The sequence below is a fragment of the Sesamum indicum genome, linkage group LG5 (genome assembly GCF_026168435.1).
Source record: "Sesamum indicum cultivar Baizhima isolate 11 linkage group LG5, ASM2616843v1, whole genome shotgun sequence".
NCBI lineage: Eukaryota > Viridiplantae > Streptophyta > Magnoliopsida > Lamiales > Pedaliaceae > Sesamum > Sesamum indicum.
The window spans coordinates 3,907,547-3,927,196 of record NC_142661.1 but is presented as its reverse complement, the minus strand read 5'-3'; the positions used below and the strand labels follow the sequence as shown (position 1 = coordinate 3,927,196).

The 19,650-nt window shown below is 36.6% G+C and overlaps 3 protein-coding genes across 6 annotated transcripts; 2 read left to right on the top strand and 1 right to left on the bottom strand.

The window, feature by feature from the left end:
• The first annotated feature begins 833 nt into the window (after positions 1–833).
• On the top strand, positions 834–4,142 carry APK3 (adenosine-5'-phosphosulfate (APS) kinase 3). Of its 3 annotated transcripts, none has more exons than XM_011080480.3 (7): positions 834–952; positions 1,813–1,959; positions 2,345–2,494; positions 3,193–3,308; positions 3,400–3,484; positions 3,619–3,665; positions 3,763–4,142. In XM_011080480.3, exons 2-7 carry the CDS (start codon positions 1,836–1,838, stop codon positions 3,859–3,861), a joined length of 621 nt encoding a protein of 206 aa, XP_011078782.1. In that variant the 5' UTR covers positions 834–952; positions 1,813–1,835; the 3' UTR covers positions 3,862–4,142. The 3 variants fall into 3 exon arrangements, with proteins under 3 accessions (XP_011078782.1, XP_011078783.1, XP_011078784.1); XM_011080481.3 differs by lacking the exon at positions 834–952 and adding an exon at positions 959–1,128; XM_011080482.3 differs by lacking the exon at positions 834–952 and adding an exon at positions 959–1,213.
• Positions 4,143–4,417: 275 nt separating this feature from the next.
• Positions 4,418–11,826, top strand: LOC105162463 (non-canonical heme oxygenase HOZ, chloroplastic). 2 transcript variants are annotated; one of them, XM_011080483.3, is made up of 12 exons: positions 4,439–4,811; positions 4,907–4,963; positions 5,059–5,145; positions 9,535–9,633; positions 9,829–9,924; positions 10,056–10,121; positions 10,221–10,311; positions 10,572–10,639; positions 10,738–10,803; positions 11,243–11,293; positions 11,451–11,515; positions 11,613–11,826. In XM_011080483.3, the coding sequence occupies exons 1-12, from the start codon at positions 4,608–4,610 to the stop codon at positions 11,668–11,670; spliced, it is 1,008 nt and encodes a 335-aa protein (XP_011078785.1). In that variant the 5' UTR covers positions 4,439–4,607; the 3' UTR covers positions 11,671–11,826. The 2 variants fall into 2 exon arrangements, with proteins under 2 accessions (XP_020549376.1, XP_011078785.1); XM_020693717.2 differs by lacking the exon at positions 11,243–11,293 and having other exon boundaries at positions 4,418–4,811.
• A 1,046-nt stretch (positions 11,827–12,872) lies between these two features.
• Positions 12,873–14,320, bottom strand: LOC105162464 (uncharacterized). Its single transcript, XM_011080484.3, has 2 exons — positions 13,446–14,320; positions 12,873–13,307 (listed from the first exon to the last, which is right to left on the bottom strand). The coding sequence occupies exons 1-2, from the start codon at positions 14,214–14,216 to the stop codon at positions 13,146–13,148; spliced, it is 933 nt and encodes a 310-aa protein (XP_011078786.1). The 5' UTR covers positions 14,217–14,320; the 3' UTR covers positions 12,873–13,145.
• Between the last annotated feature and the right edge of the window lie 5,330 nt (positions 14,321–19,650).

Here is a 19,650-nt window from a genome sequence, read left to right as displayed (position 1 = left end):
TTTTGAGGCCCAATTACACCACCGACTACACTTTTGCAAGCTTCAAATTGTACCCAACACACAAGATTATTTTTTTATTTTTTTATTTTTGTTCCTCCTTCTGAATTATATTTAAAGTGAGTAAGAATAATGAGGAACACAGATTTACAATAATTTTACGACGAGAGTGTTTGGTGCATCTCCATGCAAATATTGTTGATTGAGAAACTAAAATCATCATCAGTTTTATTATTGCTAATTTGCTATGTTGTTTGAACCATCATGGTTGGGTTTGCTGAAAATAGAGCAAACAAGGATCGGGAAATTTTCATTCGAATTGGGTTTGATCAAATTGGAATTAATTATAGTACAATCTCTATAAATTAATATTTGATAAATTAATAATTTTTCTAAACTAATAAATTTTCTGGATCCTGCCTCGAGTTCAAGGTTTATATTAATAATTTTGATAAATTAATGAGATAGTAATTTTTTTTAAAACTCTTATATAAATTTATGGTCCATTCAATAATATATATTAATAATTTTATAAAATTATAAATATAATTAAGACAGCTTAGTAAAATATGATTCTATTATTATTCGCTTCTTAAAATTTAAATTTAATTGTATTTTATTTCTAACTGCATCCAAAAACTCTCATATTTTGTTTTTATGATATAACAAAAAATTATATAGAGTTATTGCTAATATGAATACTTTGTTCCGCATAATTGGTTGCAAAGCAATTAATAATTTAAACAACGTAGCAAATTAGCAATAGTAGTAGAAGCAGCAGCAGTAGACAGTAGGGTGGTGGTGGTGTATTATTATTATTATTATTATTAATAATATTATGGTCCAGAAAGCGAGGAAAGTAGTATTTGTATTGAATATTGAATTAAGTATGTGTTAATGTGTATTTGACGACTATGCGTTGTGTATGTGGTGGTGTGCATCATCAGCAGCATCGGTGCGCTCGCTCTCCATTCTTTCTTGCTTTCATCTCTCCATTTCAATTTTTTCCCTTCCTCGCGAATACGTCCACATTCACCAAACCCCCAAATCCCCAACTCTTTAATTCCATTCCCACCATCGCCACTCTTTCCTTCCGCTTCCTTTCTTTCTTTCTCTGTCTTTTTGTTGCAGGTAATTTCCTTTTTCTTCTTGATTCATCAACTAACTTTTCCTTCATCTTCACTCTCTCTTTTATGTTGTTTCTCATTGCAACTAGGTAGCCATTTTATTCCCTCAATTTCTATCTTGGCTTTCTGTGTTTCCCATTTCATGTTCAAGAAATTGAAATGTCGTTTCTCTTCTTGACGTTCCCTCAATGATACCATTTTACAGGACAATGCGTACCGTTTTATGGAATATCATTATGATCATTGCCGTTCGGCTTATGACTTTCCGAGTTTGCCATCTTCTGTTATGATATATTTGAGCATGAGTTGCGAGTGTTTGTCTTTCTAATTCTTTAGGTTTTTTTGTGTCTTGGTTTGTTCGTTCGATGATCCTTTAGGAAAATTAGAAAAAGACAAGCAATATATCTGGAGACTGGCCTGTCTTCTTCTATCGAATAATGATTAAGAATTGATGCTAGATTTGCTTTCTTTCTGCATACGGTCAATGTTATTTTATATGATTCAAAATATATGGGAATCTTGCTGAAGATCTTCCTTTATTATGTGTAACATCTCATTATCCAACAGCTGAGGATTTTTCTTGTCTTGATCTTTTCCCCAATAGAATCTAGGGTCCAAATGAAGCTTTAAAGTTGAGATCTTGTTTTCTCCTATTTGTCGACGAATCTGAATGCATGTGCCCTAACAGGATAGAGAAGAGCACTTTGCCTGATGGCTACTATGGGCAATTCAACTAACATCTTCTGGCATGAATGTCCTGTCTCCAAGGTTGATAGGCAAAAGCTGCTCAATCAACAGGGCTGCATTGTATGGATCACTGGTCTAAGTGGATCAGGTAAAACGTTAGAACCATTGTTCCAAATTTCATTCTGTTGTCTTTTTAACAATCAACAGGACTGATTGTAGTGCTCTAGATAATGATATATCTTAGTAAGTTTATACCTCTGCTACATTTCAACTCTTATTGTCAAGCTAACACTCTCTTGGGACTTCATCTTCTCCCTGTTACTAACTTAAGCAATTTGGACGATGATAAGTTGGGTGGGGGCTGCCCCTTTTAGTTTTCAGATAGAAAATCTAACTTTCTTGCCAGTGCGGCATAAATGAAGAATTCTGGATAAATGCATCAAGCGACATCTTCGGACGATCCAAATGCAAACTTCTGTAAATGGCTGTTATAATTTCATTGGTTGTGAATGTGTTTTGCTCCATCTCTGCAGGGAAAAGCACGCTAGCATGCTCACTGGGTAGACAATTGCACTGCCGGGGAAAACTCTCGTATGTCCTCGATGGTGACAACCTTAGGCATGGTCTAAACAAGAATCTAGGTTTTACACCAGAAGATCGGACTGAAAATATACGCAGGGTTGGTAAGTATACAGTTGCGTGGTAGGATACTAATCACTGGATGTAGGGCTGATGAAAGAACCCCTTTGTCTTTATCTTTGTCTTTGTTTCTGTTCGGCCTATGAATTTATCTCATCTCTTTGTTCTTCTTGTAATTATTTGCTTCCCATAATATGCTCCAAAGACGCCATACTAGATACTGTTTTACCCTCTTTGTAATTTTTCTTCTTATTCTTAATTGAATAAAACTATATGGTGGAAATAAACCACTAGAGCCCCATTGTGAAATTAATTCCTTAAGTCAACATGTGCAGTTGTAGGTATCTCAGAAAGAGAACTTCAAATGGTGTTTGGCATTTGAAATTGGGGAAGATGCAAAAATATACATTCATCTTCACTCATATAGATACCAGTAGCCGATACCTGAAGGTAGTTGGTGTAGGAACTATTAGAGTAACTGAAATATGAGGACATTATCAGCTCTTCTCTGCTTAACGACTGGAGTATTTCCACAGAAGGCTGAGTGTTCATCTTATTGGAAAGATTATGCTCCAGTACAATTACTTGGTGGTAGTGGATGTGATGATTGTTATACTAATGACAATTTGAGGACTATACTTTGAACTGTTCCTTTATAGGAGGTCAATCTGCTTGGTGGTTTTACTCAACAATAAAGATTTCAACTTTTATATCTTAATCGTTTTGTTTCTTGTCTATTTAGGGGAAGTTGCCAAGCTCTTTGCTGATGCTGGGTTAATTTGCATTGCTAGTTTGATATCTCCATATCGTAAAGACCGTGATTCTTGTCGTGCATTATTGCCAGAAAAGTTTATTGAGGCAAGGCTTTGTGGTATTAGTTCTTTTCAAAAGTTGGGGATTCTCATCGACAGGTTGATGGGGGGATGTAATGGATCTGTTCAAATTGCAGGTTTTCTTAAACATGCCTCTAGAGTTGTGTGAAGGAAGGGATCCCAAAGGCCTTTACAAACTTGCACGAGCTGGGAAGATCAAAGGTGTGTATCATCCTGTCGGTTACTCTTTTTTTGGATTGTTTATTAGCTGGAGAATTAAAGAAAAACCATAAAGTTTAGTAGTGTCATGGAAGTTGACTTGATCCATCTTTTAACCGGAGTTCACAATGTTCCAGGATTTACAGGAATAGATGATCCTTATGAAACTCCTTTGAACTGTGAGGTGCGTAGTTTAGCTGATTTATTAATTATTAACTGTCCTTGGCGGTTATGTTTCTTGTCTCAGACACTGAAATGGTGGTGTCTTGTGCTTATTATAGATTGAGATACGACAAGAAGATGGAAATTGCCCTACACCTAATGAGATGGCTGGGCAGGTGGTCTCATACTTGGAAGACAAAGGATATCTGGAAGCTTAGTAATCAAAGCACTTATACCCACCGCCGAAGTTTTTCTATCAATCAATGGTTATTTAGATTAGAAGATAATTGTGATATAGCATGGCGCTAGAAGTATTCACTGTTGAGGCAGTGGATTTGAGGAATATAGGAGGTCTAGAGCAGACTTTTGTGGCTCTGTCACTGACATATCTGATTTCTCAAGGGCCCTTTAAGTTTGTGCTCTGCAATAATATCTTCTTATAACTCAATGCGTCAAAAATTTGTATACTGATATATAAAGATGTTTCTGTGAGCAAGAACCCCACAAAATGAGTGCAGTTTATCAGGCCAAACTCGTTTGGTTTCAGTAGGAGCAGCCTGAAGTGGAGATAGATAGATTGTATGAGTATCATTAGGTTGTTTGAAGTCTTGGGTTGATGACTCCTACAATTAGCTTGGAGTGGAATTGTTGGAAAATAATCATCAGCATTCGGGGCTGCAAATGCATTTGAGTTGTTCAAGATCTTTCAAACTACGGTTTAAGAATCCAGATCAAATGTTGGCTCAACTTATTTACAATCCTTGAGGAGCTGAATAACTTAAAAGAACTTGTTGCAGTGCTGCCTGCCAAAGAGGCGATTTTTTAGCATCCATCCTGAGCCTCTGGCTGAGGTTAAAATAAGGGCAGGCCCATTTGGTTAGATTAACAAGAGAAAATAAAATACAAACACAAATTGGACGCCCAAAAGAAAAGATAATCGGGGCTCAGCGGTCTCTTGCGAAAGATGAAGAGGAGTTTTGTAGTACAGCAAGTGGCTCGCAGTCGCACTCCATGTTTCCTCTCTCCTTCCATTTCTTCGACTTTTTCTTCTTCCTCCTCCTACTGCTTTATTAATGGTAACAATAAAACTCCTTCGCTCCTCTCTCGCTCTCCTACTTTCCCGTTCAAATCTCAAATACGGAGGGCTTCCCTATCCCCACTCAATCAGGTATAATAATAATAATTCACCATACATAATCCAGTATATGCCTCTGCCATTTCAGTTTCTTTAATTTTTTCTTGCTTTTTTGGAGCTTTTTACAGAATGCTTCCGATGTAAAGGATGATGTCAATGTCTTTCAACTCATCCAAGCTCACCAGGTTCCAATTACTACTGCTAAACGTTTAAAAACTGATACTCTTCTTTTTTCATTTTCTGGATCTTTGGCTTACAATTCAATTGAAATTTTTGTCAGGAAAAAGCAGCTAGGCTGCCTCCTATAGAGGAAATTAGGACACTTCTCCATTACAGCTTACGCGGAGTCCTCTCCACTTTCTCCCTGGTCCACTCCCTTTCACTCTGCAAAACTAGCTTACTCTCTCAAAGTATTTTCTTGATTGAGTTGCAAAATTGATGTTTCTTTCTTCCTTTTGGTGGGTGTTTGTGTTAGTATCATCATCTGTTCAAGGATGACGGCACTAACCAAGTCACCAAAGGCACAATGATATATTCACTGAAATTTGATACTAGTCAAACTTGTGAGATATTCTTCTTCTGCAAAAGATGAAAGATCCATACCCTGATTGTTGGGTATCAACCAGATAGTAGAGAATCCAGATACGAGAACCTATCCAACTATTATGGAGGATCAATGGGTTCGAAAACCCTTATACAAATAATATTACAAAACAACATCGAAATACAGAAATATTATTTAAACATCTAAATATTAACAGAAAATAGAAGATCTCATATAAAATAATCTCAGATAACCAGATCTATAAACTTTGTGCCCAAGAACCACAAAGCCCCGACAACCTATCACGATTGCTGAAAATCCAAAACCACAAAGACTCAAGTCCGCACAGGAACACTAGGTTTTTACACAAAAAAGTTCACAGAGAACCTTTTATCAAGAGAGAAGAAGAAGAAGGGATTGAGTTTTGAGGCTCTCTATATCTCCAGAAGGAGACTGAGGGTATATATAGAGGTAGGAGGACATTGATTGCCATAGAGGATAATCAAGAGAGAAGACGGTGGTGGAGAAAACCAAGACCAGAGAGAATGAAAGAGAAGAGAACAAGGAGAAGTTGGGAATAGGGTTAGGGTTTTGACTGAGAGAGAGACATCATATTTAAAGAGGTGGAATAGGGTCGGACTGGTGGGGTGGGTAAGTGGTCATGGGTTGGACCTTAGGGATATCTTGTTGAGTGTTGACAATGAGGTACATAACAGAACCAATGGCATCTGAATAAGGAATTTTTTCCATCTGTTCTTTTTAAAGGTGGACTGTAAGTTAAACTTTTTATCTTTTCTAGTTGAACTAGTAAGACGTGACATTTCAAACATATTAAAATTGACATCCATACTTATTGCGATTAAAACTGGTTGGCTTCGAGCCACAATCTATGCCCTTTCACATCTTCAGGATAACCAATAAATACACATTTTTTAGAAATGGGATCAAGTTTATCAATATTTTGAAGAACAAAAGCAGAACACCCTAAAATTTGTAAGAAAGAAATATTCAATATTTTTTACTAGACCGCACAGATTAAGGTATTTTTCCAAGTAATGGGTAGAAGGAGATCTATTAATTAAATATGCAACAGTTAACACAGCTTCATCTAAAAAGATTTTGGTAATCCATAACTTACTAACATGCATCTAACTTTATTTAGTAAGGCCCTATCATGCGTTCAACAACACTATTTTGTTGGGCGTAAAGGATTTGTTTTATGCTTTTTAATTCCAAATTCATCACATAGATCAGAAAAATTTTGATTGCAAAATTTTAACCCATTATCAGTCCGTAAGGCTTTTAACTTCTTTCCTGTCTGATTTAACTAAAGTTTTTCATTTCTTGAATTTTTTGAAAACTTAGATTTTGTCATTAAGAACACAAAGACTTTTCTAGAGTAGTTACCAATTGTAGATAAAAAAATATCTATTTCCACCATGGTGGGAGTATTAGCAGAGGCCTAAACATCAAAATGCACATAGTCAAGAACACAAGATGATGATAAAGGGTTAGGTTAAGATAATGCAGGGAAATAAACTTTATGTTTTCCCAAAACACATTCATTACAGAAATCCATTTTGTTTATTTATCAGTTAGAATCCCTTCCTTTTTCAATAATTCTATGCTTTTAAGACTAATATGACCTAATCTCTTATGCCACAAACTAGTTTTATCATTGCAGCAATAATATCATAATTCCTAAAACAAACATATAAGTTTCTTTTTCTCTTGGTTTAAAAAACTGTTAATGAACCTTTCATGATTTTCATGATACTTTTTCCCCACCTACCTTTAAGTCATTCCTCTTCAAGGGCAGTACAAGAAATTATATTGTGACTTAAATCAGGAACATGTCCGATATTTTTTAGGGTTAACTTATAACCGTTTTTAAAAGTCAAACAGATGTCACCAAGACCTTTTATTTCACAAAATTTTTCATTTGCCATAGACACAAAGCTTGAATTCCCAGGTTTATAATTTGTGAAAATTTCCTTAAAAGGACTCATGTGAAAAGTACATCCAGAATCAATTAACCATTCATTTATATTGAGAGAAGACTAGACAATATTAACATCTTGAACCATAAACACTTCATCAGAATTTTCTTCAGCAATAACATTAGCATCTTCTTTATTAATATTTTTATTTTCTCTTTTAGGTTTCCTACAATTTTTGATATAATGGTCTTTTCCTCCACAACTATAACATCTTCTTTCCCTAGTTTTTTTCATCCCTATTTCTATCTTCCCTAGTTCTAGATCTTGATTTACTCTTGCTTCTACTTCTACTCTACCCTTACTATGTTTTTTGTATTTATAATCAGAATTTCTGTATTTAGTTTTTATCTTTACATGATTAACTTCGCTTTGATTCTGACTGGGTTTATTAGTCTTAGATCCATTTCCTTAGTCTAAGACCATTGACTACAGTATCAAGAATTACATTATTCCTATCATATTTTATTACGGTTTTAACATCACTATAAGCTTCAGGAATAGCATTTAGCAAAACTATAGGAGAATACTCATCTATATTTTTATCACCAGCTAATTTTATATCTTGAATTAATTTTGTAAAATCATATAAGTTCTCATCAATATTTTTAGATAAATTTAGTTTATATCTGAAAAAGAAATTCAAGCAAAATAATTTACTAGGTAAAGAAGTTTATGTAAAAAGTTCTTCTAATTTATTCCAAAGTTCTTTTGCAAAATTTTGTTTTCCAACTTTCCTGAAAACAATGTTAGATAATTTTAAGAAGATAGAAGAATAAGCAAATTCATCGTTTTCAAGTTTCTTTTCTTCATAAACATTATTTGTACATTTTTCATCAATTGCTTTAAAAACCTTTTGTTAAATTAAATTTTTTTTCATTTTTTATTGCCATATAGAAAAATAAAATTTACCATCAAAGATTGCAGATTATAACCAGCCATATTAATAACAGAGATAACACCAGCAAGTATAGAAGCAAGAGAAGATTAATAAATAGAATAATACTAATAGATTTAACAAGGGACCTTAGCTAAAACTCAATCCAGATGCTTGTCAGACTCAAAGGCTTGGCCAAGTGAGAAATTAGCAAGGGTTTGATCTTAGGTTGGAAAAATAATAAGCAGTAAGAATAATGCACAAAATAGTAAATAATCGCACTAAGCAGAAAAATATTATTTTCGGCAGAACAATAATAATGCACTAAGTAACAGTATCAAAAAAATTGCACAAAGCCAGTACTTGTGCACAAAGCAGTAAGTGATCTTTAACAGAAAAAATGCACTAAGCAGTAAACAGCATGGTAAAAGTATTTGCACTTAGCAAATCTCACTCTGCAGTTAAAAGCATAGACCCTTGCACAAAGCAGATTAGTAGTTATTTTACACATTTAAAAAAAGAATCAGAGTTAGATGTCACCATGTTGGAACTCTGATACCATTGTTGGGTATCAACCAGATAGTAGAGAGTCCAGATACCAAAACCTGTCCAACTATTCAAAGAATCAATGGGATCTAAAACCCTTATACAAATAATATTACAAAACAACAATAAAAGAACGAAATACAGAAATATTATCTACAGATCTAAATATTAACAGAAAAAAAAAATCTCATAGAAAATACGCTCAGGTAACAAACTTTGTGCCCAAGAACCACAAAGCCCCGACAATCTATCACGGTTGCTGAAAACCTAAAACCACAAAAGCTCAAGTCCACACAGTAACACTATGTTTTCACATAGAAAAGTTCACAGAGAACTTTTTATCGAGAGAGAAGAAGAAGAAGGGATTGAGTTTTCAGGCTCTCTATATCTCCAGAAGGAGACTGAGGGTATATATAGAGGTAGAACATTGATTGTTGGAGGAGATAACCAAGAGAGAGGACGATGGTGGAGAAAACCAAGACCGGAGAGAAGAGAACGAAGAGACGCTGGGAATAGGGTTAGGGTTTGACTGAAAGAGAGAGGCATCATATTTAAAGAGGTGGAACCGGGTTGGACTGGGGGGGCGGGTAAGTGGTCATGGGTTGGACCTTAGGGATGGGCCAGCCATCCAAGTGATAAGGTTAGAGGGGGCTTGGGCTGGGGCCTTTGGGCAAATGGGCCACAAGAAATTTACATTGATTTAGTGTCATTTCCATGCCCATAATAAATCTCATTATCATGTATTTGTATTGCTAGTGGCTGAGTTTTTTCATTTCCCCAACCTAAATACAGAAGTATGCGGGATATCCATCAGGGTCCACGGTAGACTTTGCTTGCGATGCTTATGGATCTCCTTTGTTAGCAGTTAGTAACTTGGCGGTTCATACAAAGGTCCGTACACTCTCTGGAAGTTGTCATTCAATTTCTTCAAAAATATTGGAGTTCTCTGAATGTTATTTTATAGTAGGCAACATTTGAAGTATTTTTTTGGCTGAGAGTAGGTTTAGTGTCAAATGTTGAGTTCTGAGAATCTTTCAAAGTCCCACTTCGGCAGGGTTTAATTTGAAAATTTGGTAATTAATGCAGGACCTTTTAGCAAATCCCAAATGCTCATTGCTTGTAGCAAGGGATCCCGAGGACAGGACCGACCTAGTTATTATAGTGCATGGTGATGCTATTCAAGTAAGCATCACTTCTACTCTAATTGTCACCTTTTTCCTCTCTTCTGCATATTATAGTTAGTCGCTTTCTGTTGTAATCTCAGTTTCTTCTATACCTTCATCCCATGACCTGGAATTTTCTTCATAATATAGGTTAATGAATCGGATAAGGAAGCTATACGTACTGCATATTTGACAAGACATCCTGATGCATTTTGGGTAACCAATGACTTTCTCTTTTGTACACTCTGTTATTTCATCATTCTACAACTATGGCTGTAATATTTTGTTGAACTACTGAGATAAACTTTGTTGAAGGTTGACTTTGGTGACTTCCAATTTCTGCGTATTGAACCTAGAGTTGTTAGATATGTCTCGGGAGTTGCAACAGCTTTGTTAGGATCAGGAGGTCTGTATACTACTGGAGCAACTGTTTCATTCACTTGTTTTCCATGTTGCTTTCAATTCACCCCTTTTCATTTAAGCTGAATGCTGATAGCATCAGGACCAAACTATGAGAAAAGTCTATCAAATGTTATATTTCCATATTTATGTTCCATCTCAGCTCAAGATGGAAGCAAACACTGTACTGTCTTCAATTCAATATGATTTGATGGTAATTTTCGTTTGAATGTTGCTTACTGTCTATTCACCATCTGATACTTGCAGAATTCAGCAACGATGAATTTAGAACCGCAAAAGTGGATCCTATATATCAATTTTCCAAGCCTATAGCGGTATGAGTAGTCATATTAGTGATACTGTTATTATTGTTTTGTCATACTTGGGCTGCCTATTATCTCTAAATTCAGCAAGCTTCTGAATTTGTTTTCAGTCTCACATGAACAAAGATCATGCAGAAGATACAAGGCTGATCGTGCAACACTCTACATCTGTCCCGGTAATGTTGCAATATTTTTCTTGATTATATGTCGGCTTGTATATTTCTTTGTATGAATCTGGACAGATATGGAATGTTTGTCAATCATGAGAGTTCAGTCCTTCCACAACTCCACTTTATTTGAGTCCCGACATTATAAAATACATAGTTGTGCCATATTTATAGGATGATATCAGCATTAATCATATGTGAATCATCTCCTCTTACTTCTCCCTGTATCGCATTGATCCATGAACTTTCTTCCTGAGAATGTACAGTTCTCTGTGAAATTTACTTCAGGTTTCAACCTCAGGGTTTGATGGTATGTCCCTGTTGAAAAGATTATAGTTTATGTGTGTATATTTGCTATATTAGTGTATGGAGTCAGTTATATTTTGGTTTGGTATTTCATGTTAAGTTGATGATAACTTTGAGAAATTTCAAATTACTCAATATTCAGGTGGAATATGCATACATGCTGGACATAGACAGTCTGGGTTTCAATGTGAAGGTTATATTGATTTCTCTGATATTCTCTTTACCCATTAACATATTATTCTCATGGCTTTCCTCTGAAGTTGTCTTCAGTTTCATCAAATTATAATATTATTGTGTTTGATAGCATAAGAGAGGTGGAGTTGTTAAAAAATTGTTGTTGTTGTTTGAAGGCTGGGTATGAAGGGAAGAGTATGAAGCTCCGAATTCCTTTTACAAGGCGTGCTGCAGATAGAAAGTGAGTGATGGAACGCATAATGTGTCTTCTACTTGTGCTTCTCAACTGTTGATTTTATGTCCTGATCTCACGCACTCTTCCTTATTAACTTTTGTAGGGATGTGAAGACACTGATAGTAGAAATGCTTCAGGCTGCCAAAAACCAAAGCAGTTGAATAAAGGGGGTTGATTTAGGGAGTTAAGAGTCATGATGTTGTCATCCACTCCACTTAAAATGTGTGTTTGAGTTGTCATCTCAACTTGAGTGTACGTACAGCTGAAAACATTCATACCTTTTAATGCATCAGAAGGAAAAATGAGTTCTTATGGTATTGAATAGCAGTTGGACTTGGCCGAGTAGAACGGAAGTAAAAGAAAAAGAATACAAAGGAAGGTTCACCCTCTTTTCATATTTGGCACCAAAAATTGTTTGACCAAACACAGTAACCCTCCCACATTCCCCTAATCAAAACAACATCCCCATTTCCAAGCTTCTCTCCGACGAGACAGGACACTACTCTCTATTTTCTCGTATTATATTTCAGTCTCTACAAAAACAAAATCCATTAGATAATATGCAGAGTAAGATGTGTGAATGAGTAGTAGTAGTAGTAGAGACTAGAGAGAGGATCGTAAGACAAGATTTTCATGAATTGGAGAGGTTTGTCAAGAAGGCAAGGCAGCCCATCCCGTTGATGAATTATTGTGTTAGTAGCATGCGGCCCAGGAGGAGGAGGAGCTTGGGGCCTTGTTTTTTTTTTTATTTTATTTTGTGTTTGTGTGGGGGTTCATTAACGCATAAATGGTTATATTTCAAAATTATTGTTATTATGAAAATGTTACAGTTAAAACAGTCAGGGAGGGAGAAGCAATATGAGTGTTGGCGACAGCTGTATGGACTGGATTGGCTCCGCAGCCACTCATGCTCACCCCTGTTTTTTCTTTCAAATTTCAAGAGCTAACCCCCCCTTCTTCTTCTTCTTGTTCTGCTCTCTTTCCTCACCATTATTACTACTATATATATATATAAATATAAGCGGTAAGCCCACCCACCCCTTCCATACTTGCTTCAATTATTATTCATTTTCTCTGTCGTCATTGCCAAAATTCACTTCTCTATTAGATATGGAAGCCTTGAAGATGAAGATCCTCCTGCTGGTTGCCTTTATGGCGCCACCCTCTCGGCCCTGCAAAATGTGGCTGCACACGAGGCCCCCGCCTCCGACGCCGCCACTTTAGTACCAGCTGTGTTCGCTTAAGTTGGGGTTGCTGCCCTGGGCTTCCGAATGTTTTTCTGATTGATGCTTTTGGCATTGTTAGTTTATTCTTTTTAATGTGGGTTCTCTACTACATCATAAATATTTTTAACACAAAACTATTCTATTTCTAATAATAATTCATTGGCATTGGAGATTAGCAACATTCGCCCCACCAATAACATCAAAACCATATACATACCTACATACAAATACAATCATTTGTTAACCATCTTTATATACCATACCTACCGGTAGAAAGATGCTGCTTCTGCTTCTTGTTGTACTGATTGAGAGTGAGCAGAGGGCATTATTTTATTTATGTACGTATATACCTTTTGATGCACTCTTCAGTCTACACCTCTATTCCCATCCATGTATAAATAATTATCTTTTCAAACAGATGATGCATCATAGTAGCCCCCATAAGTGATACGAGCTCTTCTAGTGGTCATGGACATGGGATTGGGAACTCCTCTCACTGCTTTCATTGCTTCATTGATCTTCTTATTATAACTACCACCACCCTCGCCCTCAACCACTTGCTGCTTCATCCTCTGCACCACACAAAACCACAACCACAACCATAACCATAACCATTTCAATTTTGTAGTTACAATTAAGTTAACCACTCATCAGCTATATACGTACTAGTTATTACTCTATCTATAATCGTATCAAATCAATCTTGTTACCTTATCATCTGTGTAAATCTGAAATCGAAGCTTCCCATCACCATATTTGTTCTTGCGGTGGCTGGTCAGAATAATTATGCAAACAGCCACTCCAAATGAGCAAATCGCCCCAATCCCAGTCAAGCTCCATTTCCATATGTTGATCCCATCCTCATCGCTTTCCTCCAAACCCAATTCCCTTTTATTCATCACCATCTCTGGTTCAACATCTACTTTATTGCAGGGATCATCATCTCCCTTCTCCTCAAACTGAAAAACTCCCGCACCTTCAATCTGAGGCATGATCCCCCTACTACTACTAGTACCACTACCCCCTCTTGGTGACTCCACCTTCATGTCGACGAATTCAGTTTCCTTCATTTTCTTGAAGAAGACTTGTGAAACAGCTGGATCTTGATCAACTCCCAACGCCCCCCCGCTGCTTAAAACAGGTTTCATCTTCTTCTCAGGCATCATCATCATCATCATCATCATCATATCTGTGCTCTCAACTGGGATTATTTTTATGCCGTCTTTTTCATCCACCACCTCATCCTGTGGCTTCTCCAGATCTATTGGAACAGGTAAAAACTGATTCTTGAGGCTTTCTTTTGGGGGACAGATGAAGTAATTCATCTGGAAATCACTGGTAGTGGAGGCCTTGGTGTGCAACAACTTCTTCCCTCCATCATCATTGATTTCAAGAAATCCCTCATCAGAGAGGAGCTCCCACTCTTCAAGATCCATGTGATTGAGGGATTTGAGTGCAAGTGTTGTTGATGCTTCTAGCATGTGTGTTGAATTATTATTATATTGAATTAAAGAATGGGTGGGTGGGTATATTTAGGGCAGTGAGGGGTGGGAGGGGAATTTAAGTTTGACAAGGGCAGCCTAAGATGTCTTGTTGCACTTGGAGAGGTGAACATTGATACTTGTAGCAGCTCCTCACTGAGAGGTTGTCCTTCTCAGAGATGACAAAATGGGGATTAGCCCACCACGGGCCCCAACATGAAATGAAACAATAACCTCAGCAGCCAGCCCAGCACCCCTTTGATAGAGGGTTACTAGATATTTATTTTCTTTTTTTCATACATATACTTTATTCTATCGAAGTTTTTAAACACACAAGAAAAAGCCCAACATATATGACAATCAGTATTTAGGAGTTGTAATTAATAGCCTTCTTAGAGCTTCTGGAGACAAAAGAAGAAAGAGTTGTGGATGGGGTAGAGATTCTGAATTGAATTGGTCTTTTGATCTGAATAAGAAAAGAAAAGGATAATTACTAATAGCAATAGCAGTAGCAGAGTTGTAGTTGCTTGCTACAGTTGGATAGGAATGAGAGAGAAAGATGCAAGTGGAGAATATCCACACGACTCCGCTTTGGTCATTTGGCGTCGGTATCTGTGTGCCGGATTTTTATACAGTGGGCCCACCGAATTTTGTTAAGTATTCATCCAAATTAATGTTAAAAATGAATATGGATTCAAATCAAATCCCGGACCAATCTTATGTTTGTTGCTAGCTGATGGTAAGGAATTGCGTTTTGTAATAATCTTATGGGAATCGGAATAGTAATAAAATGCAGTGGTATCCAAACAGACCCTTGAAAAAAATACGTGTCTTCAACCTAACAGGGGAAATGAAGGGTGGCAAAGTAGTAGACGTGGGATGGGAGAAGCAATCAGCAATCTACTACTACCAACTACTGAATACTCACCCATTTCCAATTCCATGGATGGACATGGACCACCCCCATTACTTCATTCCAACCTCTACCTAATTTTCTTTTTCTTTTTTTCTTTTTCTTAACACCCAAATTAAAAAAGTGCGTCTTTTATTACATTATTAATATAGTAATAGGTGCTGTTGTATTCTGAAAATGCAATAAGGTATCCGGATGCTTAATGATAAGTGTATAAGGTTTTTACTACCCAAATGCTCAGAATTTATTCCCAGATACAATGCAAAGCCTACAAAAGAGCACAGTGTTAAAACCAGGCTCCAAAAGATTTTCTACAATAACTCTCCAACGTTCAAGTAAGTGAAGATTCACAGTCTCTGAGAAAAGGAGTATAAAGAGTTGGGATAGCTAAAGTTGTACTTGATGGGGGAGAAACCTTTTTTGTAGATGCCGGTTGAATTGTATGATTTCACATGCACTCTAGATCAAGATTTGTGGCCAAGGGTATACAATGGGCCACACATACCGTATAATAGTGACAGGAGGTGGTCTAGGTGATAAGGCCTGTCATACTACCAAAAATGACTGCAACACTATCAATACAGGACAAATGTCCTTTTCACCAAGTACGAAGGTCTCGGGATACCTTATGATTTAGGCGATTTCATATTCATCCAGGTCCTAGCGATTAGAGGTCAGTATTTTTCAATAAGGTCTCTTAACGTCCTAGGATCATATTTTTGATAGACTGGAGGTCTCTCATTAGCGTTGAAGGTCTCTAGTGGGATGTATAAAATATCCCCAAATCAGGAGTTCCCCTACTTATCAAGTTCTTTAGTGCCTCAAAGCTTGGAAACTGGAACTAGTACAACCTTCAAAGCAATATCTATATTCAGCAAAGGTCCGTCTAGACTTTTGGAGTTAGAAAAATTTCTCAGTGATTTCTTAATTATGACATCACCTAAAATTTTGAATTTGAAAATTCGAGACGCCCCCAACAACTGCAACACAACATCTATAACAAACAATGTACTTTTTCGATTCTCACGCTCCTTTCCTAGAATATATACCCAACCTTAATTGAAAAGTAACCCTTCATCTTCCTTTACAATTTTCATCTTCTGCTGCAAAATGGTCTATGCAAAAATGTTTTAAGTTCTAAACCCAAGGCTGTTCTTGAGAGTGGGCCGCCTAGAGCGAAGGCCTAGGGCCCAATCCTTAGGGGGACCTCCACCCATTGAGCCCAAATAATAATAATAATAATAAGTATAATATATATGTATAGAGAGAGGAAAGAAAGGGTGAATAGAGGTGGGACCACCGGCCTCTTTTCACCCTTTCTTTTTCACCCTCTCTTTCCTTTCTCTCTCTCTATCTCTCTCTCTACATATATGTATATACACAAATTATATATATATATATATATATATATATATTACACATATAAATTAAAATAAAATCACATACGCACACAAAACTATATGTATATTAACACACACACTTTCACACCTTATTCACTTATGTATATGGCGCTTCTTATGTTTCTCCTAGTGTTGATAATGCCCTAGTGTTTGTTAATAAAATGGCCCAAACCATTGGCTGGGTCCAGCACTGGACGGCTTACTCACTTAGGCCCATCAAGCCTCTTAACCTGCTTACCCGGCCCACTAAAGGTTTGACCCGCTTTGCTGACTGCTTAAGCCTCTCTCTCCCTCTCATTCACTCAAACCCTAACCCTCTCCCCCTCTATCCGTCGTCTGTTTCTCTCTTTCTTCCCCAGACGACCCTCTGGGTGCCCTTCACCTCGATCTCTTTTGTGTCTCTTCCTTCTCCAAAAAAAATGGTTGTTATGAGACATTTAATGTCCAACCTTTTTATATGGATGGTTTGAAATGGCTCTTAGGGTTTCAGTTGAAAGTACTCTATCATCTTCTTCCCATTTCTCTGAAATACCTACCAATTTCTTCATGCCCTAAGTTTGAAGTCACTGGTTAAGTTAATAGCCTAAGTGGCATAACCTGATGGTTCTGTAAAAGCCTTAGTGGTCGTAACCTTGGTGGTTTTGTGAATAGCCTTTGTGGCTCTGTAAGTAAAGCAACCGTGCTAGGTTGTGGCCTTTGGCCTTGGTGCTTTAGGATCTTGGCTATCTGAGCCTAGATCTGTTACTGTATATATGCCCATCATCTCTTATTTTATAGTTCTTTGGGTTGTTTATTGTATTATTACTTCTGTTTATTAGGTTCTTTGTAATTTGTCATAAGGGTTTGTTTAACCCAGAAAGCCTGTAATTAATTTTTTTAATTTTTTGTAATTTATTATAAGGGTTTGTCCATCACTTTCAGTGTTTATTGGGGAAGCATCTAAATCGATTAGTAAGAGGCACGAAAATGCCGACTCATTTTTCGAGAACACCTTAGATTTTGATTGTCTTTGTTTGCATCTCTCTACAACATTATCTGTTAATGATCTTGTCTCCATATGATCTAGATTTTTTATTCCTGATGAGTATGAACTTTTACTTCTTTCATCGAATAACAGAATTCATCTTCCCCTTTTCGATGTAGAACTCTCTTTTTAGCTGACCTCGAAGTTGCGTTGAGATTGCCCCTACACTCACCAGTTGAAGAGATCCTTAGGAATCTAGGTCTCTAAATTTCTCAATTTACTCCTAGTTCCTTGGGGACCATCGTTGTCTTTGTGATTTTGATGAAATATCTCCATGTCGACCCTATTTATTGTAATTTTTGTGCCCTTCACCAATTGAATGTTAGTGTTTTTGGGGAGAAAGGGTTTGTTTAATCTTACCAGCAAAATAGGTTGCAAGCAGGTGACTTCGAACAAAATTTCATATGCTAACTGGAATGAGCATTTTTTCTTTGTTCGGTCCCTTGTAAATTCAACTTGGTGTAGTTCAGGTAGGTGGTGCTTAAATAGACCTTATCTTGAACCATCACTTCCTACCACCTGGAATGATGATTTTATTGAGGATTTGGGTATGAATATAATTATATATTGTTCATGATAGAAGAGATCTTCACTCTTGCTGATTTATCCCCTGCTCCTTGTGAGCTTGATGCTTCGTACTTTAGTAGAATATATATATATATATATATATTCCTGATCTTGCTTGTGTTTAATAGTGTGGTTTCTGACTTTGTTGTTGTATTGTTTCAGCATGGACAATCATGGTTTCCCAAAGTGTTAGGATAGGGAATCTTCTCTGCCAAAGAAGGCCAAATTCCTAGAAGTCTTCCCAATTTATTGGTACCTCTTCACGTGCTACCCCTGTTTCTACCAATGTTGGTGTTTGTTTCAATAATCGGGGGTGATTCCGTTGCTTTGCAAGGGCCCTAGCAGCCTTCTTCAGAATGGGAGTATCACTGCTAGTGCCAGTCAAATACTAAGGTCTGAAGATGATCTAGAAACTTCCACTATTCCTGTCGAGATAGACGCTAAGGATGATCAAGATTCTCCAGTTGTTGTACCTTCTCAACAAAACTCAGCCCATGACGGAGAAACACAATGCACCCATCGGATCGGAGGCTTCGGTGGCGATCACGGAGCAACAGATGTAGTTGGTTGCAGTCTGGGGCAAGAACAAGCGCTGAGTATTCAGTCTTGGTTTTGAGGCCCATATCCCCAGCCGCACATTCACATCACCGTCGCCACCCCCACCAACACCACCACTGCCAAACTCGGCCATGGAAGACCGCATCGATCTCCTCGAGCTCATGATGCCATGATGAGGGAGATGCGGGCTCCTCCTCGGCCACAGCACCGCCTCCGATAGACCTCCTGGCCCCGAATCAAGATGATATGAACGTCGCTAATGAGGAGTGGTTAGACATGCTTTTCCATTTTTGTAATTAAATAATTTTTCATATTAGTATAATTATTTTTCTTAATTATTCATGTTCCATAATGTTTTTTAAATTCCATTATTTTATATTTATCCAATTAATTAAATTTATAAATATAATTAATTAAAAATTCATTAAATTAATTTAATTATATATGAAAATTTGTTAAAATGTATAAAACTTTATTTATTTATTCAAATTTATTAAATATATTAATAAATTATAAAAAATTTGTAAAATTAAAAAATTAGGAATGATTTTAGTAATTGTAAAAAAATATTACAAATTTAAGTAAATAACCATTCCAAATACCGTTACTACAATAGTTCTAAACACATGTTCCTAAACTGGATGGACTGTTCCAAAGACCATTGCTAAAACTATTTCAAACAGGTATTCCAAATTAGTGGATAACCGTTCCAAATACAATTAATATGTGTTCCAAATTAAGAACAATTGTTCCTAATACCTTAACTAAAACAGTTCTACAAACGTGTTCCCAATTAAGCCAAACCATTCCTAAACCCGTGTCAGATTATAATTTCAAAACGTGTTACTAAATTTATCACAATTACAAATAAAAACAATTCCAAAATTTAGACACGAGTATCACAAAGTTCGTTTCAAAAGTTCCTCGAGAAAATTAATTTTAGCCTTTTCAAAACCTGCCCCTAACCGTTCC

What these genes read in the sequence shown, in the direction of transcription:
- APK3 (XM_011080480.3), top strand. Translation starts at nt 1,836, where the DNA reads ATGGCTACTATGGGCAATTCAACTAACATCTTCTGGCATGAATGTCCT. An exon ending in TGAAAATATACGCAGGGTTG is followed by an intron (nt 2,495 to 3,192) that starts GTAAGTATACAG and finishes TTGTCTATTTAG; the next exon opens with GGGAAGTTGCCAAGCTCTTT. An exon ending in AAACTCCTTTGAACTGTGAG is followed by an intron (nt 3,666 to 3,762) that starts GTGCGTAGTTTA and finishes TGCTTATTATAG; the next exon opens with ATTGAGATACGACAAGAAGA.
- LOC105162463 (XM_011080483.3), top strand. Translation starts at nt 4,608, where the DNA reads ATGAAGAGGAGTTTTGTAGTACAGCAAGTGGCTCGCAGTCGCACTCCA. An exon ending in TCCTCTCCACTTTCTCCCTG is followed by an intron (nt 5,146 to 9,534) that starts GTCCACTCCCTT and finishes ACCTAAATACAG; the next exon opens with AAGTATGCGGGATATCCATC. An exon ending in GTCTGGGTTTCAATGTGAAG is followed by an intron (nt 11,294 to 11,450) that starts GTTATATTGATT and finishes TGTTGTTTGAAG; the next exon opens with GCTGGGTATGAAGGGAAGAG.
- LOC105162464 (XM_011080484.3), bottom strand. Translation starts at nt 14,216, where the DNA reads ATGCTAGAAGCATCAACAACACTTGCACTCAAATCCCTCAATCACATG. An exon ending in AGATTTACACAGATGATAAG is followed by an intron (nt 13,308 to 13,445) that starts GTAACAAGATTG and finishes TGTGTGGTGCAG; the next exon opens with AGGATGAAGCAGCAAGTGGT.